This window comes from Schistocerca gregaria, chromosome 6, assembly GCF_023897955.1.
Source record: "Schistocerca gregaria isolate iqSchGreg1 chromosome 6, iqSchGreg1.2, whole genome shotgun sequence".
Taxonomy (NCBI): domain Eukaryota; kingdom Metazoa; phylum Arthropoda; class Insecta; order Orthoptera; family Acrididae; genus Schistocerca; species Schistocerca gregaria.
Window position 1 is genome coordinate 430429096 of NC_064925.1, and position 26650 is coordinate 430455745.

Below are 26650 nucleotides of genomic sequence, written 5' to 3' on the forward strand. Positions count from 1 at the left end.
CACCAGGAAACTCATGACAGAAGTAGAAGGGAATCTTTTTCCTCTCTGTCTTCACAATGCTGGGGGTGGGGATCTTTTCCCACACAGACTTAAGCAAGCTACCCGCTGATACGCAACACCCAGTAAACATGGCAAAATCGAAGAAATAATGTAACATTTAAGACTGGTATCAACTCACCAGGAATGGAAAACTGTTGAGAAGGAACTGTCCCATAGAGTGCTAAAATAGAGTCCTTCGTGAGTTGTCGTTTCTCCTGTGTTCCTGCAGCAGGTTGATTAAAGAAGCTCTCTTCTTCAGCTGAGCGACCACCCTCTTGCCGTGACCCTGCAGGTTTTGATGCATCAGAGTTATCAACTGTGGAGCTACTCGCCACTGTTGTTGTTGGTGGAGCTGGTGCACTCAAGAAGCCCGTGAAAGCATCTTCTGCTGTACTACCAGGAGGAGCACCACCAACTGGTGTATCTGAAACAATTTGTTAACAGTCATTTAAAAACACATGTAATGATTGCTTTTCTCCTTGGTGCTAAACAATGTATCTGAAAATTAGCAAAATTTTTCTGTTCCAACTTACAATGTATACTTAGTGATTTGTGATGACAAATATTAAATTTATTACAAAGTTACCTCTTTATTGAGTATTATTACAGGTGACTACTCAACGAAAAACAGAAACAGTGAATTCGTGGTAGGCACACACGAAAGAAAGAAAACTTGCTAGTTTTTGAGGTTATCCATTGATGAGCTAGAGTAACTAAAACAAACAAACACACACACACACACACACACACACACACACACACACACACACACACACACACACAATGCCCTCACAAGGTGCCAGCTGGACAAGTTTGTTTAGCTGGCTCCATCTCGGGGCAAAGGGGTGTGGGTGTGCACATGCATTTTACACTAGCTCGTCGAAGGGTAACTCTTAAAGAAGCAAGTTTTATTTCTTCTTCTTCTTCTCTCTCTCTCTCTCTCTCTCTCTCTCTCTCTCTCTCTGTGTGTGTGTGTGTGTGTGTGTGTGTGTGTGTGTGTGTGTGTGTGTGTGTGTGTGTGTGTGTGCCTATCAAAAACTCACTGCTTCTGCTTTTTCGGAAAGTCATCTGCTATAATCCTAAAGCATTAACAATTGTCTGTAGTTACAACTGCTTCTGGGGGAAAAAACTGCACTTTATGGTCAGCTTAAAAAATGAAATCGTTACACAATCAAAAGTTATGGTGCAACAGGGTCACTTCTGGGAAAACAAGATTTGGACTTTCGAGAACATGATTAAACAACGAATTCTATAAACCATCAAAATCTTGTGGAATTTTTTTAAGTACAATGCACAGTATGATCCTCTAATGTTTTTAAATTAATTTCTAATCGAATTCAAAATTATATCATATGAGCTGGAGGTTCAACTTATCAGCTACAAAGCAGGAAATTGTGGAAGTTCCGTTTGTAACCATCATACTTGACAGAACTTAAATGTGGCAAACAAACAGTTTTCTATCGTGCAGCACTATTTATACAAAGGAGAGAAAAAGAAGGGATTCTTGGAGGTCTGCAATTTAAATAGTGACAAACCTGCTCAGGCTATTGCACAACTCAGATTTAATGAAAAACTGATTGCATAATTGTTTGACAGTGTGGCAACTATGACGGGAAATTTGATTGGGGTTCAAGTATTGAAGTCTCACATTTTGCGATATTTTTTTTACACAGTTGTGCCCATGTACTAAACCTCGTTGTGTCTCGAAATGGACTTCATGGTTTTTTTTTTTTTTTTTTTTTTTTAATATCCTTCAACATCTGAATCTGACAAATTTTTGGATAGCTTTTTTAAATGTTGTCTTACACACCTGTCCAACATGGGAAAATAATTTATCATCAAAATTGGTAAACTTTGTGTGCAGAAAGACTACACTTCGTGATGTGTTCAGCATTACGTGCTAACATCTTCAAGAAATTGATTTAAATATTTTAGAACCAATTACAAGTTCTTTAGCAATTTTAGAAGATTTCAAATTTGTTTTTCTCTTTAACACATTTGACAAAATATTCACACTCACCAATGTATTGTACAGCCAATGGCCTTGCTGCAATGGCAACACTGGTTTTCACCAGATCACCGAAGTTAAGCGCTGTTGGGCTCGGCTAGCACTTGGAGGGACGATTGTACGGTCTACCGAGACTGTTAGCTATCAGGGTGCACTCACCAACTGTGAGGCAAATTGATGAGCTACTTGTCTGAAAAGTGGCAGCTCTGGTCATGAAATTTGACAACAGCCGGGAGGGTGTGTGCTGACCACACGCCTCTTCATATCCACGTCCAGTGATGCCTATAGGCCGAGGAAGACACAGCGGCCGTTCAGTTCCATTAGAGTCTACTGAGGCCTGAGTCAATGGCATTTAGGAAACAGATGATTGTCATCACAGAAGCTGTTCGAAATAATGACCCCAGACCATAATGCAGGCCTCATCTCTGGCAAATGTAAGATTAGATGTTCTTCAAAATATCTGAAATGTCCTAAACTTCCCCAGCAGCTGCCACGATGCAAGTTCCTTGGCACTGAACGAGGTTTTCATACACCAGTTTCTTTATGTGCCTCCAGAGAAAGTACAAGGGTGATCCCAGAAGTAAGGGCTCCTATTTTTTTTTTAATAAGTACATAGACCTATCTATTTCTATAATGGTTTACATCAGTTCACAGCTTGAACATTTAACTACTTTTCGACATAATCAACATTTCTGTCGATGCATTTTTGTACATGCTGTGGCAGTTTTTGTATGGCAATGTCATACAATCTCGTGGCCATGCTGAACCTTTTCTTTCACCTCGTCGTCCGAGCTGAATTGCTTTCCGGCCAAATGTTCTTTTAACCTAGGGAACAGGTGATAGTCACTAGGTGCCAAGTCAGGACTATAGCATGGGTGGGTGATTATGTTCCACTGGAACTGTTGCAGGAGAGCCATGGTTTGCCAAGTGATGTGTGGGCGAGCGTTGCCATGGAGAATGTGTTCGCTCTTGCTGAACATTTCTCTTCTCCAGTTCTGAATTGCCCATTTGAGTTTTTTTAGTCTCACAGTACTGGTCAATGTTAATTGTGGTCCCAGCGATTCAGCTCTGACAACTAGGTGAAAGAAGAGGTGCATAACATTTTCAACAGCATGGCAGCAAGCTCATATGACATGGGCATACAGAAACTGCCACAGTATCTACAAAAAGGCATCGACAGAAATTGTGATTATGTCAAAAAATAGCTAAATGTTCAAGCTGTAAACTGATGTAAATCATTGTAGAAATAAACAGGTCTATGTACTTAAAAAAATAGGAGATCTTACTTTTGGGATTACCCTCATACTAAAGGCAAGAGTGGACTTAAGTTTTGTGATGTCCATATCGCACCAGGAAAGAATTTCAGACCATGCACTGCAATGTAATTTTCAATTTTTTTATTTTTTAGGTGTTCTCTCTCTCTCTCTCTCTCTCTCTCTCTCTCTCTCTCTCTCTCTCTCTCTCTCTCTCTCTCTCTCTCCCCCCCCCCTCCCCCCCCACCAACAGCTGTGCTAAACACTTTGTATATTACTTAAAATTGTAATATAACAACTATTGATAATGTACATAAATCTACTCACCAAGCAGTATCAGGGGAACACACACAAAAGGATTAAACTTTCATAAGCTTTTGGGGCCAGTGACTCCTCTTTGTGGTGGAAGAGTTGAAGGGGATGGAAGAGAGGTGAAAGGGAAAGGGGTGCAGTTTAGAAAAGTCACCCAGAACCCCGGGTCAGGGGAGACTTAACAGACAGGATGAGAAGGAAAGTCTCTCCTCCTGCCCCCCCTCAGTTTCTGTATTGACATGGTGGTGTGATCTAGGATTTAGTACTCTTTTGGATACTGTTATCGAACTGTGAGCCACTGTCTTTGCATTTGTTTCTGTTTATGGTAACAGCCTTTGGCACTATTTCATTAAGGCTGCCTCTGTGTTGTGAAAATTAATACCTTGTTGATTTTATTAATTTTTTCACTGGATTTTACTAAGTCATAACATTATTAATTTCTGCTCTGGGTTTTGAAGGCTAATAATCTTTATAATTTTATTAACCCCACTTCTTGATTTTCCTAATTTTCATGCCCTTTTTTATTTGATTAATTTCTGCTGTATATTTTTTAGGGTAATAGCCTTGTTAATATCTCTAATTTTAATGCATTCACTATTCTGAGTTTTAAGAGTTCAAATAGTTATGAAATTACTTGCTTTTACGTATACCAGGGCATAAGACTTATGCTTTAACAAATTTCTTTGGAATGCTATAGTATGGCCAGTCAGACAGGTAGGCAGACTGTGCATCCTGTTCTGGTGACAGAGGCCTGCTCCTCGTTGTGCTACCTGAGCTCCAGTTTACGTACATTTTTTAGGTGCCCATTTGGCATGAAGTTTATCTTGTTGTAAGCATCTTGGCATTTTGTTGATGCAATTTGATTCTGTTTCAAGTACTGGCTTAAGAAAATAAAATAATTGTGTTTTTGGAATAAATATTTTCTTGGTCTGGCAACTACCACTGCCTGCTCCTCAATCAACATTTCAGTGGTAGTGGTGGTTTTATCGATATTGATATTGTTGCAAATGCAGAACTGAATTTGGATATTACAACCAATTGCAATGGTTTTACACACTGCCCATGGCCAAAGAGAATATGCTGCATGCACACAACTCTCAGCAGCAACACAGCTTCCATGTTGAAGGTTTGTGATGATATCCCTCTGCCTGAGGTTAATTATTCATGGCAGAAACTGCACCTGCATTAATTGAATGAAATATGGTTGCCAGATTAATGTTGCTCAATAAGTCTTCTGAAGGACTAGCCACACCCACTAACTGAAACAGAAATCCTCTGGATTGAAGCGCCTCAGTTTGATCCTACTTTCAAGATTAAAAAGCAATATTGCGACTGGATTGATTCCAGAGCAGCAAGGTGGTTGAGAGTAGCAACACATCCTATTTTTTTGGCTGTGTATGCAAACAATGTGTAAACATATATTCTATATGCACTTTTAATGATCAAGTTATAATTATAAAAATGCACTTTAATTTCTTAAGTGTGCAAGAAAACACAGGAACAATTGCATAAGGGTTTTGCTCTGAATGGAGAGTGTGCCTGCATACTGCAACATGGTTTGCTGTGGTCACAGTGACATCAATGATGCTTTGACCCACTGTCTGATAAAACAATCACCCGACACACAACTTCAGGCTGTGTGTATCCAAATCAGCTCCATTCTGCGTCTTTCTCCCCCCCCCCCCCCCCCAAATGATGTACGAGTGGTAGCATTGCCATGCTTCAGTGTGTGTTTTTACTACTGTATTTGTAGGGTATTTACAGTTATTGCTTTGGCCATCCTTATGTTGTTTTGCTTTGTTTTAGGGCACAAGACAACTAGGGTCATACATGCCCACATCAAAACTGTAGAAAATGAAGAGGGAGAGAGCAGTTAAAAATGACTACGCATCAATCCCCTTTGATGGAACAGAAGACAGCTAAAAACAGGGAAATGGAGAAATCTCTAAAATACACCATAGAGAAATGGAAGTCATGGACTAAAAATTGAATGGTCTTCGCCATACTGCTACAATGAATAAAAAGTAAAACTGGGTTGATATTCAGTGCGTCATTCACTAAAATGGCCGATAACTCAGACAGCAAACTAACAAACATAGGCAGTTAAAAAATGGAATTCCATCAGGAAATGGCAGATGGTCAAACGTTGAGCGAAATGTGAACAAAGTGTCGCTGGATGTACTGCGCGGCCTGATACAAGGTGAAGAGCTCTGCAGTAAATAACAAGCAGTGTTCCAGAAGTGATACCGATAAACGTCAGCGCCAATGGTGAAGGCAGAGCTGACACCACTGTCAGCCTGAGAGCCATCAGCGTATGGAAATGTACTATCGCAAAGTTCCATGTGAAGGTCATGAAACTGAAGGCAATATAGCGAGGCTGGAGTAGTGTCCCTATGAAGCGAATGAAGGCCAAGGTGAACACGGACCACTGCACGAAGGTGAAGGTTTCACACTCACCAGGAAAGTTGCAGGTAGTGTGAAGGTAAGCTGCCAGAGCAAGAGCCGAAAGCCAAATCCAGGAGGTAACACAGAAGAGACATAGGATGGCTGGCCAAGCATTGCAGAAAAATGGCATTAGTATCTGCTGAGGAAAAAGTGTGGAAGAAGGATGGAGGTAGTTCAGCTCCTCCTGAATACAGAGTCTCAACTGGGTTAGTGTAATAGGTAGGTCTAGTTTCGAATGGGCAAGAGACTGGTACAAATGGAGGAGGGCACTACGATCTTCTCTCCATGAGATATCATTGAGGACACACAGGACATTGAGGGACCACATACAGCAGGCTTCCAGGTAAGACACATGGGAGGACCAAGAAAGTTTTCTATTAAGCACGAGCCCCAGGAATTTTGTAATTTCAATGAACAGAAGAGCAACAGGCCACCAGAAATTCATACATCGGTTTTGTCAGTGGAGAAACAAAAGCCACTGTCGATGTTCCGTTAGTAAAGACATCACTGAAGACGCCGCTCAATGAGACAAGTCTGTGGAGAACTGAAATAGATGGCAAAATCGTTAACAAAAGGGAGCCGGAGATGCCAGACAAGAGACAGGCTATTATAGGGTTAATGGCGATAGCGAAAGGGCAATACTCAGAACGGAACCCTGAGGCACACCATTTTCCTGGATAAATGTGTCCAACAAGGCAGAACCCACATGTACCTTGAAAACTCTGTCTTTCAAAAATTCCTGAATGAAACGGGGAAGGGCCACAGAAGCCTAATGCATAAAGGGTACGGAGGACACCAGTGCTCCAGCAGATGTAGGCTTTCTTCACATCGAAAAACACAGCCACAGTCTGGGATTTCCGCAGAAAACCATTCATGACATGAGTGGACAAAGCGATAACAGGGTCAACTGCAGATTGGCGCACTGGAAATCCACACTGTGCAGTGGTTAGTAAATGTCCGGACTCTAGCCACCATACCAGCTCTGCATAAAAGATACATTCCATCACCTTGCAAATGCAGCTGGTGAGAGAAATGGGATGGTAGCTACAAGAAGGTGTTTATCCTTATCAGGGTTAGGTATGGGCATGACAATGGTTTCACACCAGCATCTGGGAAACCCTCTGGTTAGATGTGGTTGTATGTATTAATCAGAAAGTGCTGCCCGCAAGAGAGATGTGAATGTTCACAGCCTCTGGCCCTGGGGCAGTGGATCAGGATGAAGTGAGAACATTATCTAGGTCCCTCATAGTAAAGGCAGCATTGTAGCAGGGTGATAGTGGGAGGAGCTTGAAATCTCCACAAAATTTGTGGTCCAAGGTGTTAGATAGGAAAATATGGTCCACAATGACATCACTTGCTGCTGTCAGGCTGGAAATTGGGGACTGGATCTCAGTCCCACAGAGCCATCGCAGGGTGGCCCACATGATGGAATGGGGAATGGTCAAAACAGACCGGGAAGGAAGTGGTCCTGAGGACACAATTTTGTTTCCTGAAGGCAGAGAACAAGTGTATGCTGCAGCTCTAAGAGCAGCCATAAATGCTCTTTGTTGGACAGAAGACTGCAAACATTGCACTGGAGGAGAGTCACAACAGAGCAAATGAATGGATTTGGGGGTGTCACTTCAGCAGCTTCTGAGTGCCAGCTGTCAACGACCTGCTGCTACGGGACACAGAGGCAGGAGGATCATGCTCCATGATGTCTATAGGAGTATTAACATTCTTCTGCAGTTGGCCTGTGGAGTCCAGTGCAGAAAAATAGTTGGTGAGTGAGATGTAACAAGAACAGTACTGTAGGTGCCAGATGGTAGAATGCAGGTTTGCAACTAGCCAACAACTTGCGAACGATCGGGTAAGGCACTTTTTCCTCTACCCGGATCTCCTGGACATCCCGCTCATCGAGACACTCGAGAATCGCGAGAGAAGGCAGCATGTTCACTATTGCAGTTGGTGCACCATGGAGGAGGCAGCAGACAATCACCTTAGTGAGCTTCCCTACCACAGGGTACACATTTTTATGAGTGTCAATAGGACTCTCCGAGTGTGGTTATAATGCTGACACTGGTGGCAGCACATCGGGTTTGGAATATACGGTCTGACTGTGATAACTTCATAACCTGCTTTGATCTTTGATGGAAGAACCACTCTACCGACAGTGAGAAAGAGTGTGCATGTGGACACTAAGGAAGCATCTACATTTTTTAACACAAGATGGATGGCAATGACTCTGTAGTGTCCTGCGGTCAGCAGGAAAGAACAAACAATCAAGTTTGAACACATTTTATTGAACTAAAACACCACCTTGACGTGCACTAATTTCCAAACTCAAGAACAAGAAGAGCACTAATTATTGTGGTGGTAAAAACCAGAGAAAAGTTACAAGACCATCAAAAGAAATAATAACCAAAATACTATGCTACATAATTCCAAAGAGGCGTTATTTACATGTCAAGTTCCATAGGACAAATTGCGGAGCAAATCTCCAAGGTCATGGAACATGCCAGTATATGAAATTTCAAAATAAAAATAATTACAATAAAACCTTTATGAACCCAAAGAAGTCAATCCATAAGTTTAAGTAAACGCAGTCAACAATACAACAAGAATCAGCTTTATTTTTCAAGAAACTCCTCGACAGAATAGCAATGACCCATGAGGAAACTCTTCAGTTTTTATTTGAAAGCACATGGATTACTGCTAAAATTTTTGAATTATTGTGGTAGCTTATTGAAAGTGGATGCAGCAGTATACTGCACACCTTTCTGCACAAGAGTTAAGGAAGTCTGACCCAAATGTGGGTTAGATTTCTGGTGCGTATTAACTAAGTGAAAGCTGCTTATTATTGGGACTAAGCTAATATTGTTAACAATAAATGACAGTAATGAATATAAGTCTCAAGAGGCCAATGTCAAAATACTCAGACTTGTGAACAGGGGTCGACAAGAGGTTCATGAACATACACCACTTATTGCCCGAACTGCCCATTTCCAAGACAAAATATCCTTTTAGAATGGGAAGTTTAGCCCAAAATATTATACCATACGGCATAAGTGAATGAAAATAAACTAAGTAGACTAATTTTTGTGTTGAATGATCACTCACACCAGATACCGTTCAGATAGTAAAAATGGCAGCATTAAGTCTTTGAACAAGATTCTGAATGTGGGCTTTCCACAACAATTTACTATCTATCTGAACACCCAGAAATTTGAACTGTTCAGTTTCACTAATCATATGCCCATTCTGTGAAATTAAGACATCAGGTTTTGTTGAATAGTGTGCTAGAAACTTTAAAAACTGAGTCTTACTGTGATTTAGCATTAGTTTATTTTCTAGGAGCCATGAACTTAGGTCATGAGCTGCACTACTTGAAACAGGGCCAATGTTGCACACAACATCCTTTACAACCAAGCTAGTGTCATCAGCAAACAGAAATATTTTAGAGTTACCCATAATACTAGAGGCCATATCATTTATATAAGTAAGGAACATGAGTGGTAACAACACTGATCCCTGGGGCAACCCCCCCCCCCCCCCTCCCACTAGACTGTACCCCACTCAGACCCCAGACCACAGCCATTCTCAACATTGTGAACAATGACGTGTGTGTGTGTGTGTGTGTGTGTGTGTGTGTGTGTGTGTGTGTGTGTGTGTGTGTGTGTTGCTAAAGTAAGAGGTGAGCCAATTGTGAGCTACTCCCTGTATTCTGTAATGGTCCAACTTCTGGAGCAATATTTTGTGATCTACACAAATGCACACCTTAGTTACATTAAAAAATATGCCTAGCGTTCGAAACCTTTTGTTTAGCCAATCCGGTACCTCACAAAGAAAAGAGAATATAGCATTTTCTGTTTTTTAACTGACTTCTAAAGCCGAACTGTACATTTGATAACAAATCGTGTGATATAAAATGATCAATTACCCTTACATACAGTCTTTTCAATAACTTTAATAATGGCATAGAAGTAAGTCTAAAATTGTCTACATTATCCTTTTCTCCATTTTTATAAGGCAGCTTTACTACCGAGTACTTTAATCGTTCAGGAAACTGACCATCCTTAAACGAAAAACAAATTTGGCTAAATACAGGGCTAACATGTGCTGCACAGTACCTTAATATTCTGCTAGGTACTCAATCGCATACATCAGCGTCCTTAATCTTCAGTGATTTAATTATTGACTCAATCTCTCACTTGTCTGTGTCACAGAGGATTATTTCAGACACCAACTGCAGAAATGTATTTGCCAAGAAATTTACACGATTCCCTGTAGAAACTAAATTTTTATTTAATTCACCAGCAATGCTCAGAAAATGATTGTTAAATACTGTTCATATATCTGATTCATCAGTAACAAATATTTTTACTATGAACTGATATGTCGTCGACCTTGTGTTTCTGACCAGACACTTCCTTCACAACTGACCATATGGTTTTCATTTTTTATCCTGTGAATTAGCTATTATATTTGCACACCAGATACGCTTTGCCTCCAGTAACATTTTTAAGCACCTTACAATACTGTTTGTAAAGGGCTTCTGTAGCTCGATTGTGACTACATCTAACTTTTTCATGTAATTCCCGCTTTGTTCAACACGATATCATTAGCCTGCTATTCAGGCTGCCTATTACTGCTAGTATCCTGTTTAGAATGTTCCAATGGAAAGCAACTCTCAACTACAAATGCTCTTAAGTCAGAGTTAGGGGACCTATGAACAACAACAATTTGAAGTTTAGTTTCACTAAATTCAACTGCCCTTGCACAACATTCAAATATATGTTCAGTGCAGTGTCGTGATATGTATATGGACTCATTTTACTATGTTTTTTTTATACATACATAGCCACTCCCCCAACCCTCAAGAAACTTTAAAAACATCCAGCTAATCTGTACCTGGTAAAGGAAGCCTCTAAATTGTCAAATTAAATGGTGCTCCAATATACCAATAATTTCAGAGTTAACACATATAAGCAGTTCACTAACTTTAACTCTAATACCTCTTACATTTTGATAAAATGTGGTAATTCTCTCTCCTCTCTCACTCTCTCTCTGCGGAGGTGGTCTATGCAAGAATGGTCTAATGTCTGTATGTGTGTCTTTGTATTCTATATATGTCAGCTGAAATTTTTCCTTCTATATTTAACATGTGTATCACTTCGTGTTCTATTTGTGCTTGTTCTGGTGGCTGTCTTAAGATTTCGTCTGATTAATTGATGAGTGTTGTTCTTTGTTTGTTTGCTCTGGGATGTTTGAGTCCATTACTGTATTTTCTTCTTCTGATTGCACATTATTTTGTTCCAGTATTTGTTGTACTTGTTTGATGTTTTCTAATTCTGACTGGGGTATCCTGTTATTTTTTATTATTACACGGGTCTGATCGGCTAGTCATCGTCCTGTTAAAAATATTAGTTCTTGGTATCTGGTAATAAATGTTGTGTATACTTGTGATCTGTATCCAGTTGTGTTGGTTCCTAAGTTTGTTGCTTGGTAATAACAGAACATGATGTGTCGGTTAACTTCATCTTACCATCTCATCCTGTCTGTTTTCCTTCTAGGGTGGTTGCAGGAAGCATATCCTGCAAAACAGCTCTATTTGGATTTAAATCATTTTCCGTGTGGCTAGCAGTGTCATTACCATAGTGGACGGGCATAGGGTTCAAGCGTCGTCCCCGACCATGACAGCGCTTGTCCGAGGCTTCATTAGTTCTGTCCTGAACCAACTAATCACACTAAAAAGGGGGTTAGCCCTATTAGCGGTTTGTTCTTTTCGTCGCCTTTTACGACTGGCAGAACATATGGGAGGCCTATTCTTTTCCCGAACCTCCATTATTATTATTATTATTATTATTATTATTATTATTATTATTATTATTATTATTATTATTACAGTTTAAGGATGAGGCCTGATAGTTCACAAAATTTCACTACTCTTAACACTCTTATCTGCGAGGATGGTGGGCAGATCTCCAGCGAGACCAAGGGCTGTCCTAATATCAGTACACAGGACATACACAGCCACAATATGCCGAACTGAAAGCGGCACGCCACAAACTTCACAGAAAGGTAGATCATCCCCCCGGAACAGGAGGCCATGTGTGAAACGGCTATGCCTGATGCGCAGTCTGGTAAGCAAAACAACCTTCCAGTGGTGAGCTGACACAAAGTCTGCCAACCTTTTGTGGTCGGTTTGAGCGATCGCAGTCTGTTGTCCGACACCAGCAACCATTCAGTTTCCCACTGACGCATGATGCATCTGTCAGAAAATGAGATAGTGGCGTGCAATGGGATAGGACACTGATGGGCAGCACTATCCCAACGTGCTTCCTTGGCAGCTTTATCAGCCAAGTTGTTACCCGGTATCCCAACGTGACCAGGTACGCAGCAAAAGATCACCTCCTTGCCACGGAGTTGCAGCCGCTGTAAGCAGTCATGGATGTGCTGAATCAGTGGGTCTACCAGATACACTTAGTGAAGCACTTGCAGTGCACTAAGAGTGGGTACAGACAAGAAAACTTACGGTGATGTCTGTGAACCCTCTCCAGTGCCATTAAAATCCCATATAACTCCGCATCATAATTTGTACATTGTCCTGGAAGACACACTTTAAAAACCCTACCAGGAAGACTCAGGGTGTTGTACCAGTCCACTTAACCAACAAGTTTGTGGTGCTGTCTTTCACTGAAACTGAAACTTTAGCAGTGGGACTCACTTCAGCTGTTCTGGGGAACCCTGTTTTGTCCGGTGTCAAGAGGATGCAAATGCAAAAATGTAGGGTCTATTAAGCATTGGCAGTTCAAACATACGGCATAAGTCTATGACTGGGTGCCTAGATCTTGGAAAAGAAGTACAGGTCACACCTGTCTACAAGAAGGGTAGTATAAGTGACCCACAAAACTACCATCTGATATCCTTGACATTGATTTGTTGTAGGATCTAAGAACATATTCTGAGCTCAAACATAATGAGGTATCTATAGCAGAGTGACCACCTCAGTACCAAGCAGCATGGATTCTGAAAATATCCATCGTGTGAAACTCAACTAGCACTTTTCTCATGTGACATACATGACTGAGGCAGTCAGGTAGATGCAATATTTCTTCATTTCCAGAAAGCTTGCTTATTGTGGAAAGTATGATCGAGTATTTGCAACCTTTGTGTTTTTGTCATATATTAGTGACCTTGCAGACAATAGTCACCTCAGTCTTTTGCAGATGATGCAATTGAATATGATTAAGTACTGTCTGAAAGATATTGGATAAATATTCAGTCAGGTCTTGATACAATTTCAAACTATTGCAGAGATTGGCAGCTTGCTTTAAATGTTCAGAAATACAGAATTGTGCAGTTCCCAAAACAAAAATACTTAGTATCCTACGACTGTAACATCAATGAGTCACTGTTGGAATCTGGCAACTCTTACAAATACCTGGGTGTAACACTTTGTAGGGATGTGAAATTGAATAATCACAAAGGTTCAGTCATGGGTAAAGCAGGTAGTAGAGTTCGGTTTATAGAGAGAATACTGGGAAAGTGCAATCAGTCTACACAGGAGATTGCTTACAAATCACTCGTGCTGCTGGATCTAGGATATTGCTGAAGTGTATGGGACCCATTTCAAACAGGACAAACAGGAGATATTGAACATATACAGAGAAGGGCTAAAAAAAATGGTTACGGGTTTGTTTAAGCTGTGGGAGAGTATCAGAGAGATATTGAAGGAGCTGAACTAGAAGACACATGAAGATAGAAGTAAATTATCTGAGAAAGTCTATTAAAGTTTCAAGAATGAGCTTTAAATGATGACTCTAGAAATATACTGCAACCCACATGTATCACTCACATATGGATTGTGAGAATAAGATCAGAATAAGTACTACATGCACAGAGGCAGTCAAACAATAATTCTTCCTGTCCTCTCCATATGTGAATGGAAGAGGAAGAAACCCTAATAGCTAGTACAATGAAATGTACCCTCTGCCATGCACCTCACAGTGATATGCAGAGTGTAGATGTAGAAGCAAGTTAGTTTTATTAATGTGCAGCATTTTTAATCCATTAAATTTTGCAAGTGTAGCCGCTAAAACTTTTTTCCTTCTTTTTCTAATATTTCAGCCATATATTATCCAGCCATCTTGAGAGTAAGCTGACTGAAGCTGCACCACTTGTTCCATCATTTTCAACCACAGAAAACTGGTACTGACAGTTCTTTTAGGGAAAAGGAGTTTACTCTGAAGACAGTTGGAAGACACAAAGCCAAAATAATAGAAAAAGAGGAAATGAAATTCATATGTTGTACACCTGAATTTAAATGAATGAATTATAATGCCGCGGAAACGAAAAACAGCAGTTTTGTCTGCCGAAAAAGTAAAGATAGCAATGAAAATAACCCGAGTATACTACAAAGGTTCCTGCTTCAGCCCAAGATTCTGGAATGTACAATGGAACTCTTTGCTTCGCTTAAATTACACAGTACAAATGACTGACTGATGTTCTGGATACTGACTCCACCACCGACTAAGTTTCTATTATGGGAATGTGAAAAATTAAAGAACAGGGTAAAAATCACAAAATTAATTTCAATGAAAAGAAATCTGAAATCCTTCCAGGAACAAGAAAATGGAACGAGTACAAAAACAAAGTCAACTGTCATGGATAATAAATAATTGGCGCACATTGATGACTAAAATATCTTTGAAAAATTTTAAGTTCAGGTTTAATGATGACATACAACATGCTACAGACAGATCTAGAAAAATTAATAGATGTATTATCAAAATCAACCAAACTTGACTGGTGACTTTGATCCAAGATTATACGAGTTGTCTACTGAAGTCAATATTACATATCTTGTCATATCTGTCTCCACTGTGGATACCACCAATAATAATAGCTGTCATCATATCATATATATCACCACATCATATATCATATATCACCACATCATATATCATATATCATATCACCACATCATATATCATATATCATATCACCACATCATATATCATATATCATATATCATATCACCACATCATATATCATATATCATATCACCACATCATATATCATATATCATATATCATATCACCACATCATATATCATATATCATATATCATATCACCACATCATATATCATATATCATATCACCACATCATATATCATATATCATATATCATATCACCACATCATATATCATATATCATATATCATATCACCACATCATATATCATATATCATATCACCACATCATATATCATATATCATATCACCACATCATATATCATATATCATATCACCACATCATATATCATTTATCATATCACCACATCATATATCATTTATCATATATATCACCACATCATATATCATTTATCATATATATCACCACATCATATATCATTTATCATATATATCACCACATCATATATCATTTATCATATATCACCACATCATATATCATATCATATATCACCACATCATATATCATATCATATATCACCACATCATATATCATATCATATATCACCACATCATATATCATATCATATATCACCACATCATATATCATATCATATATCACCACATCATATATCATATCATATATCACCACATCATATATCATATCATATATCACCACATCATATATCATCATATATCATATCTCATCACATATCATATCATATCTCATCATATATCATATCATATCTCATCATATATCATATCATATCTCATCATATATCATATCATATCTCATCATATATCATATCATATCTCATCATATATCATATCATATCTCATCATATATCATATCATATCTCATCATATATCATATCATATCTCATCATATATCATATCATATCTCATCATATATCATATCATATCTCATCATATATCATATCATATCTCATCATATATCATATCATATCTCATCATCATCTCATCATATCATCATCATATCATATTATATCATATTATATCATCATCATATCATCATCATCGGACTGGTTACACCCCCGGAGGGCCAGGAGGCGAGGGGGGGGCGCTAACAAGATGGAACTCCAAGAGGGGGGACAGATGGAGGTCCTTGCATAGTCACCAATCATGTATCAGCAGATTTACAAACTTTTGGATGATTTTTGAACAGTACAAACGGTTTGTAGTGAAAAAGTCAAGTAATACATGTGGGTAAGCGTCAGACAAATTGTGACTGTATGGGAGAAATGTTTTGAAATGAGCTAGAACTGATGGGTGTCTTAATAGACAAATCATCATTGTAAAAGTTTTCATCAACAAAATGCCAGCCAGCTTGATGAAATATAAAATGGGAAATGTATGCACAAATGATCATGTGTAGCACTGTCATTTTAAAGGCTCTCGACAATTTTAACTCATTAAATAACAGACAATAGCAGTAATAAAGACTGACAGCAAAAAAGGAAATTCTTATTATTTGAGGAATCCATGTCTTCAGAATAGCCTAAATGAAGAAACTAGATCAAATTGTAGGAAAAAATTGAATTACACACTTTACATGGATTAAAGCTCATACAGGCATATTTTATAGAATGGCCAGCTGGCAGACCAGCTGACCACGCGAGCACACGCACGTGAGTGCACACACTCGCCTTTCTGGATACAGAAAATGTTCGACTGCTGCCCTGGCCAGCACATTCTCCAGATCTCTCACCAACTGAAAATGTCTGGTCAATGGTGGCCAAGCAACTGGCTCGTCACAATATGCCAGTCACTACTCTTGATGAACTGTGGTATCGTGTTGAAGCTGCGTGGGCAGCTGTACCTGTACACGCCATCCGAACGCCATTTCACTCAATGCCCAGGCATATAAAGGCCATTATTACAGCCAGAGGTGGTTATTCTGGGTACTGATTATTCAGGATCTATGCACCCAAATTGCATGAAAATGTAATCACATGTCAGTTTTAGTATAATATATTTGTCCAATGAATACCTGTTTATCATCTGCATTTATTCTTGTTGTAGCAATTTTAATGGCCAGTGGTGTATATTCATCTGAAAGAGCGACTAATGTACTAGTTTCCCACACAGTCTCCAAACACATTGAGGAACTTATAGTGGTGGACAAGCTTTTAAGGACCTTAGCCGTAAAATTCTGCTGCCTCAGACTTCAGCCAGTGAGACACAGCCGCCTGGAGTTCTGCCTCGTCATCGAAGTGCTGCATTGCAAGCCAGTTCTTCATCTTGGGATACAAATGGAAGTCACTTGGTACAAGATCAGAGCTGTAGGGCAGATGGGGGAAAAATTTCCCATTTGAATTAATTAAGGAGTTCTTTAGAGCAGTTTGGCATGTGAGGTTGGGCACTGTTGTGCAAAAACAAAATTTTGGACGTCAGCTTTACTCAGTGTTTGTTTTGAACTGCTCTTCTAAGGCTGTGTAAAGTTTGACAGTACCAGGCAGAATTTATGGTTGCTTCACATTTGAGAAAATTAATAAGAATAACACCTTGCCTATCCCAAAACACTGTCGCCATCTGCTTCCTTGCTGACAAGGTTTGCGAACATTTTCTTGGTTTCTGGGCGGACCTTGTGTGCCCACACTCCATGGAATGTAATTTTGTTTTCCAATTGACGTGTTTCACCCGAGTCTTCACTGGTTACGATTCGATCCAGTAATGAATCACCGTGTTTGTGGTAGGCCTCCAGTAAAAGTAATGTCAACGTTGCCCCCATTTGCTGTACTTTATGGTTCTCCATAAGCATTTTGGGTACCATTGTGCACAAAATTTGTGGTAGCTTAGCTTCTGAGTGACAATTTCAAATAACAAAGGCCTTGAAACTTGTGGAAAAGAAAGCGAATTATTGTGAAGCGATGATTTTCACAAATCGTTTCATCAACTTTAGCACCAAGATCATAAGTCACAATGCTCAGGTGTCCAAACTACTTCTTCATGAACACTGGTTCGGCCATTTTTAAACCGAATGCACCATTTCTGGACAGAACATTCACTCATTATGTTGTTTCCATACAGTTTGCATGGGTTCATGATAAATTTCTATAGGTTTTAGGTTTTTTGCCAACAAACCTTATCACAAACCACACCTCATAACTGGCAGGATTTTCGATTGCAGCGCACATATCAAATTCAAATATCAAAAAAACCAAACGCGCAGTGATGTTCCCACTGTCACAGATGCATGCCAACTGAGCTGTCTAGCACGCACATACCAAAATATACATGATTGGCGCGCGACTAGCTGCATCAAATGGAAATGTTATCTAATTTCTTAATAGTCCTCGTATAATCTTTGAGAATACGTTACACGCTACTGGTTGCAAAGAAATTCCTCTGCAGCTAGTAACATCCTTTTTAATGCCTTTCTCATATAGGTAATGTATAAAGACCACCTTCCAATCTCCTGGGAGCTTCTATTTTTTCAAGGAGTCTCTAAGATTAATTTCAGCTCATTTTTTATTTTTGGTAGAGCATTTCCAAACTACTTCTGCAAGAGTGTCTTCTTCACTAGCTACATAAGGTTTTAATAATTTCTTCAATTCCTTCGATAGTTAGGGGTAAATATTATTCCACATTTTCATGAGTGTGTGATTAAGCTTGTGTACTGGTTCTGGGAAATTAAAAACCTTATCAAAATATTTTTTAAGTTTTTAAATATTTTCAGCATTACTTATGCCGAATTTGTGAGCATTTTCCTAATCCCTCTGTTAGATTTACATTTGAAGTACATCTATCTGACTCTTTAAATCTCAATTTCTTCTATAAAGGGCCTCTTTAGCAGTCCCTGTACAAGAAGCTCCTTCATAATACATTTCCTTGGAAAGTCACTTGTTTTAGCACCATGTAGCCTTTTGACTTGCAAGGGTAGTAATCTGAACCATTTTAATACAATTTTAACTGTGTAAAAATATTTAAATTTTCTAATTGCTAGTTTAACAATGTTGAAAAAATGGTGACAGTGGGAATTTAAATCAAAGCCAGGTTGGCAAAATACCAGTTGAGACAATTCGTCCATGGTGCCAACACGACAGTAACACTTTATAAATCCCTCGCACTGTATGACTACACAGTGTGGTACACACAGTTTCAAGGAAGAACACTGACCTGGTGCTGTGAGCAATGTTGCACTCTTAGTGACGTAACATCAGAAACAGTGGGGAAACAGACTGCTGTGTCACGTTTCGAAGTTAATCACAGCACTGCTGACTACTTCCGCAGTTTACACTTCTTTCTAATTATTACAGTGAGACTGCTATAGAACACATTTTAATCTGTTTCATTTTAATATAAGCAAGCATTTTAAGAGAAATTGTGTGATAGTGTGATTTTTGGCTTGCACCCAAAGAGAAATGGGTCGATCCTGGTGCAATTTCGGGTTCATATTCAAAGCAAAATTAAATGGTTTCAGTGTGACATTTACATCGCACTGCAGCATATTAACACATGATAACAGCCACCACTGGTCTTATTAGATGTAACCACAGTTTTGATTATTAAAATTTGTTCTATGTAACTGCCAAATTCCCGAACTACTACTTTATGTGCAGCAGACGCAAGATATGTATGCAATGAAACAACTGACAAAGCTTGCATTGACTTTGGAATTAGTGTCATTGATATTGTTAATTAGGAAATTAATTTGTAATTTGTTTACCAAGACCAAGGAGATCCTGTGTGGTTTGCTTCTGCTGCTTGGCAGCCTCAGGATTTGGCCGGCCAGGTTTGGGGCTAGTTGATCCTTTAGGTTTTGGGAGCAACTGAGGCACTGTTACTTCTGTTAATGATCCTGTCGATTTTCGGGTCTGCTGCTGCTTTGCTTCCTTCTTACGCTTCCTCTGTCGTTCTGCTTCCTCTTCCAGTTCCTTGTCCCAATTGACCTAAAATAATAAGCGAGTTCTGTAATAATACAAACAAGTAAATGTGAACAAATGAATAAATTTATATAAATGAAAGCTACATATCACGAGGCACTCAGAAACTATAATCCATTTCGTACTGAACAACCCCTGACTGCCTATATTCTGGTTACACAGCATAACTAACTTGTGTGTGTCGACCCTTGCCAGAATTGTGGAAATGTCACTTTTTTATGGTATGTGAACATTACATGTTAGTTAAAAAAGGGGGCGACATGCGATAATATGTAAGAGAAATCATGCTTTTTCAATGAATTTTTGTAGAGTGTCAACTTTGCCGAGTCGCAGAACCATACCATAACCAAGTGAAAAATTTCTTTTGCAGAGTTTAAAAATACAGTCATTTTCTATTTGCAGGCAGATTTTAATTCTTTTCTGATTAGTCATTTCCACTGTTATAATGTGAAAGTCAAGATGCTGCGATTGAGCTTAACATTGTCACTGCTATGGCAGTGGAAGTCAACTGTTATTACTTGGTGGACAAAGCACAGGTCTACAGCTTTAACTTTTATTGGTTACACTGTATGTCATTACTACTGAATGCTCCCATGTTCGTCAGCTAAATAGCTTATTAAGCAGTTGCGTTAGTAGCTAAAATCCATGTGACACTATGGTGGAACGAGCTGTCACGTCAGTACCCTGCTATTGTTGCAATATGTGATAAAGCACCTATTCACCAGTTGAGGATTCCAAGTTCAGTTGTTGCAAATAAAGGGCAATAAAACAGGGTACTATGAGTGAATGCTTTACATACAAGCAGCCCACAAATTAACAGAGAAAGGTACCATATATTTTAACTGCAAGTGAAAATCTATTAACTCAGATTCTGTAGGAAAGTAATAGGGAACACTTTTCTGATGATAAAAAGACATGAAGTTTCTCTCTGTGCTCTGAAAATTCACTTTTATTAATACCAAGACATTCAGAAGTTCTCTTTGCTGGCTGATGTGGAATTGCTTGTGCCCTGTTCTTTCTTGGCCTCAAAGCAAGCATGTGCACTGATCAACATGAATTTTCTAACTTCATAAATGAAGCACGTTTTCATGTAACTAATTATATCATGACGAGTATCTCACTTAAGTACACAAGAACTTGTGAAAGTGAACCTGCAGCATCTAATGACATAAAAGCAACTACATTAAAAACATGATATTAGCACTTTATGTAGATGTATGTGCATAAAAATATAACTGTTGTTAAAGGCAACAACTTTGTCTTGCTCATACACATTACCACTATGATGATTGCGGCAACCTACACCCACCATCACGAAGAAACAAACGACTACTTGGAAAGTGACTAAAATCCAGCTCTAAGTACAAAATGGTTGTATCTTTTAACGGTGCAAACGAAATTTTTAAAGTAATTTCTTCTGAAAGTCTTGCAAATTTTACACTCGCAAAATACACTCAAAAGAGCATACTTCCTCAAATATTACTGTGCATGCCCTCCCCTTTTCAACTAAAATGTAATATTCATGCACTCTATATAAGTGGACATTTCTAAAATTCCAGAAAAGTACAACACATTTTTGTACATCATATGATGTAACCAGAATGCAAGCTCAAAGTCAGTGGTAAATCATCATGAACTGGGTAACAGTACTAATAGATCAGTAAACAGTCCCAAGGTTGGTTGGATGTCAAGTTGTATACTGAGGTGACTAAAGTCATGGGATACCTATTAATATCATGGTGGACCACCTTAATGCAGCAACTCGTCATCACATAGATTCAACAAGTCGTCTGAAGTCCCCTGCAGAAATACTGAGCCATGCTGCCTCTATAGCCCCCCATAACTGAACGTGTTGCCAGTGCAGGATTTCACACAAACTGACCTCTCAATTAAGTCCCATAAATGTTTGGTGGGATTCATGTCAGGCAATCTGGGTGGCTAAATTTTAGTTCAAACTGTTGAGAATGTTCTTCAAACCAATCGCAAACAATTGTGGCCCGGTGATACAGTATAGCACAATGTTGTCCATAAATTCAATTGTTGTTTGAAAATATTAATAGCTGCAAATGGTCTCCAAGCAGCTGAATATAACCATTTCCAGTAAATGACTGAGGACCCAGTCCATTTCATGTAAATACAGCTCACATTATGGAGCCACCACCACCTTTAACAGTGCCTTGCTGACAACTTGGGTCCATGGCTTTGTGGGTCTGCACTACACTAGCCCTACCATCAGCTCTTACCAACTAAAATTGGAAATCATCTGACCAGACCATTTTTCCAGTCACACACAGTCCAAGTGGTATGGCCACAAGGCCAGGGGAGGTGCTGAAGGTGATGTGCTGCAAGCGAAAGCACTCTAAATTGGTCGTCTGCTGCCATCTCACTTTAATGCCAAATTTTGCCACACTGTCCTAACCGATACATATGTCATATGTCATATGTCCCACACTGATTTCTATGTTAATTTCACACATTGTTGCTTGCCTGTTAGATTTGACAACTCTACACTAATGCTAGTGCTCTGTCATTAGGTGAAGGCAGTCTGCCACTGGGCTGTCCGTAGTGAGAGACAATGCCTGAAATTTGGTATTCTCAGCACACTCTTGACACTGTAGGTCTCTTCATGTTCAACTCCTTAACAATTTCTGAAATTGAATGTCTCCTGTGCCTAGCTCCAACTACCATTCTGCATTCAGACATCTTTAAACAAATTCACAGAACATACAAGGGATTGAAGCATGAACCTTTATAGTTTCACACCCAAGGTAAGCTATACACACTATTGATTAATGAGTCATTTTGTTCCTGTAAAGTCATAGGTGTGAGAAGCACTGAAAAGGCCAAGCAGTACTGCCTAGAGAATCTCACAGTAACTTCAGTATGAAAACAGTTCAAAGCTCTAATGAATTTGTTATATTACAAACAAGAAATCAATTTCCAAAAATAACATCTGTATCCATACCTCCCAATCAACAGGCACACGTACCAGAGGATACTTCCCATTGTACCAGACTAAAACTACTACTTGTTGCATTCATGTAATGATTATAAGTAGTATGACTTCTTAAATGCCTCTGTGAATTGTTGACTAACTTGGGAAGGCGGAGGGGGGGGAATCTACTGTGAGGACAATACGGAAGACAAAAGCTTTAACTTACAACTGAAATAATAGCGAACCGACATACGAAATTGCCCAGATAAAGGTATCAAAATAGCACCAATGTAACAACATTGCAGTTCTGCTTTTGATCATAGCTGGCAAAAGTATTATAAAACCAAAAGACCAGTTGAATAAAATGCAATTATGATTTAACTTTCTCCTAACACCTTAAATCCTGTGCACCAAGACAATTACGTCCAACTAATCCAGGCCACTATTTCACATTATTAAATAAATGAGATTTTTTTCCATAGAGTGATTATTCCCGTGAAGGGAGGACCATTTGCGTTGCCAAAGGGACACTACTACTTGACAGACAGCAATACAGAGATAATCAGAGGGAATATAGGAACTAGTGGGCTGAGGTACGATGACTGCAGCCTTGGCAGCAGCGTCAGCAGCCTCGTTTCCTGGCAGACCGACATGACCAAAAACCCACATACACATCACAGTGGTTCCACCAAGACTGACCAAGTGACAGTTTTCCTAGACCCACTGCACTAAGGGATGTGTGGTGTACAGTGCACTTAGGCTTCGAAGGGCACTGACGAAGTGAGCAGAAGACACAATTGAAAAGGCTGTGTCATGGCCTGACAGAGGGCAAAGAGCTCTGATGTAAGTAGTTAGCAGCATGCCAGAAGCCGATATCGAAAGAAATGGGTGCCAATGACGAAGGCAACCCAACCCCTCAAACAGTCCAAGAGAAATGAGTGTACAGAAAGTTACTATTGCAAAGTTTCACGGGACGGTCATGAAACTGAATGAGACACCGAGGCAGAGGTAGTGTCCTCCGGAAGCAAATGAAGGCCAATGTTAACAGGGGACTCTACACGAAGCCAAGGTGGTGAAGAGTTCACACCCACCAGGAAAGTTGCAGGGAGCATGAAGTTAAGCTGCCAGAGCAAGAGCCAAAAGTGAAATCAGGAGGTAACAGAAGAGGGATGCGTCCAATATTGTTGATCAAGGGACTCATTGAAGGAGGCGGCATAGGATGGGTAGTCATGCGTGGTATACAAACGGATGCATACCTGCTGAGGAGAAACTTACAGCAGTAGGACTGTGGTAGTTCAGCAGCTTCAGCATACAGTCTCTCAACTGGGCTAGTGTAAAAGGTGTCAGTGGACAAACGGATACCACGATGGTGGATAGTGAGGGATGGGCATGCAGACGCATAAACAAAGCACCCGTAGTCTAGTTTCAAATGGACAAAGGACCGATACAAATGGAGAAGGGTGGTTCGAACGGCACCACAGGAAGTACCATTGCGGACATGTAGGACACTGAGGATCTGCTTACAGTGGGCTGCAATGTAAGACACATGGGAGGACCAAGAGATTTTCCTGTCTAGCATGAGCCCCATGAATTTCATAGTTTCAATTAACAGAAGGGCAACAGGCCCAAGATGTAAAGATGGTGGCAGAAACCATTTGTACTGCCAGACATTCTTACAGACGGTTTTGCCAGTGGAAAAAAAAAGCCACTGTTGATGCTCCAGGAGCAGAGATGATCAAGATGTCACTGAAGACCCCGCTCAGTGAGACAGGTCTGCGGAAAATTGCAATATATGGCAAAATTGTCAACAAAGAGCCAGAGATGCCCGGCGGGAGACAGGCTATTATAGGATTAATGGTGATAGCAAAGAGGACGAAGCTCAGGACGGAATGCTTAAGCACACCATTTTCCTGAATAAAGGTGTCCAACAAGGCAGAACCCACACATACCTTGAAAACTCCATCTTTTAAAAATTCCTGAAGGAAACAGGGCAGGCGGCCACAGAATCAACATGTGTAAAGATTACGGAGGATACCAGTTCTCCAGCAGGTGTCTTATGCCTTCTCCAAATCGAAAAACACAGCCAGTCTGGGATTTCCGCAGAAAACCATTCAGGACATGGGTGGATAAAGTAACGAGATGGTCAAATGCCCTCAAAATCCACACTGTGCATTCGCTAGTAAATTGTGCGACTCGAGCCACCATACCAGCCGGGCATGACTCATACATTCTATCACCTTGCAAACGCAGGTGTTTAGTGAGAGGAGGCGGTAACTAGAAGGAAGGTTTTTGTCCTTACTGGGCTTATGTATGGGTATGACGGTGGCTTCACTCCAAAGTCCAGGAAATGTGCCCTCTCCCCAGTTCTATATGTGAAGCAGAAAGTGCTTGCCGACATGAGAAACATGCTGAAACATCTGAATGTGGACAGTGTCTGGCCCTGGGGCAGAGAATTGGAATGAACTAAGAGGATGATCTAGTTCCCTCATAGCATAGGTGGCATTGCAGCACTCAATTCTGAGAAGAGAAGCATATCGCCCGAGCCTCCTCTGCTCACTTCTGATGGTGGAAGGTAGGGTGATAGTGGGAAGAGCTTGAAACTTCCACATAATTGTGGCCAAAGGTGTTGGATATGGCAACAGGGTCCACGATAACATTGTCTGCTACTATCAGGCTGGAAACTGGCGAATGGATCTTGGTCCAGAGAGCCGTCGGAGGTTGGCCCACACGACAGAGGAAGGGCTGGAACTGTTAGAAGAACTAGTGAAAAATCCCGCAAGATTTTTTGTTATCCCGAAGAATGCGACAACACTTTCAACTCATCTGTTTATAATGAAGTCAGGTGGGGAAAGAAAAGGCAAACTGCAACAGCTTGAAGACGGGTGGTCAGGGAGATGAGTTGACTATGAATGTCATCATGTATGAGCAGCATGACGCCCCCATGAGATGGAATGCCGACCTCAGGGGGAAGGTCAAAACGAACTGGGAAGAAATGTGGAAGCTCAAACTGGTCGTGAGGGCACAATTTCATTTCCTGAAGGCAGAGTACAAGGGGACACTGCGATGCTAAAAGCAGCCATAGATCCTCTTTGTGGAATCGAAGGCCGCAAACATTCCATTGGAGGAAAGTCGCAATAAAGAAGACATGTAGCGGTGTCACCTCAGCGGCTGCAAAGTGACAGCCTGTGAAGAGTCACTACTAAGTGTCACAGAAGGACGAGGATCCTGCTCCATTGGGTCCACAGAAGTATTGGCTTGCTTGTGCAGTCGGTCTGTGGAGTCCAATTCTGAAAAACTGTTTGTGGTGCGCACAGGCGACATGGACGCCAGCCTGACTAAGGTATCATGTGGCGACAGCGTTGAAGAGGATCTTCGAGTCGCTGAAGGAGAAGACCATTTGCCTTTGGTGGACTTCAAGCCTTCCTATCAGGGGAGACTTGGGTGTTGGTTGGCATGAGGGACGTAGGAAGTCTTCACCAGAGTACTACGCCCATCCTTCTGGCCTACCTGTTGTGTAGCTGGTGGCTTCATTCCTTCAACGAGAGAGTTTGATGGCTTGTTGCACAGCTGGCTCTGGGTTGGCAATGCTACCTTGACACTGGGCAATTTCACAACCTCAGAGCTGAATTGGAGGTCACATGTCTGCAGGACCATGTCCTTCATGGAGCGAGGGGCAACAAGAACAGAATTTTATGTGCCAGAAAGGAGAATGCAGGGTTTGCAATTAGTGAATAACTTGTAATCGAGTGGGTAGGGCACTTTTTAGTTTACTCGGGTCTCTTTGACAGCCCGCTCAT

At 40.2% G+C, this 26650-nt stretch overlaps 1 protein-coding gene across 2 annotated transcripts in view; it reads right to left on the reverse strand.

The window, feature by feature from the left end:
* Nucleotides 1-26650, reverse strand: part of LOC126279043 (stromal membrane-associated protein 1) — a 131199-nt gene that overhangs the window by 75015 nt on the left and 29534 nt on the right. For both annotated transcript variants that reach the window (XM_049979448.1, XM_049979447.1), the window contains exons 4-5: nt 19702-19924; nt 179-463 (exon numbers count right to left, since the gene is read on the reverse strand). In XM_049979448.1, the coding sequence (XP_049835405.1) occupies nt 179-463; nt 19702-19924 (508 nt within the window). The remainder of the gene's footprint in view (nt 1-178; nt 464-19701; nt 19925-26650) is intronic.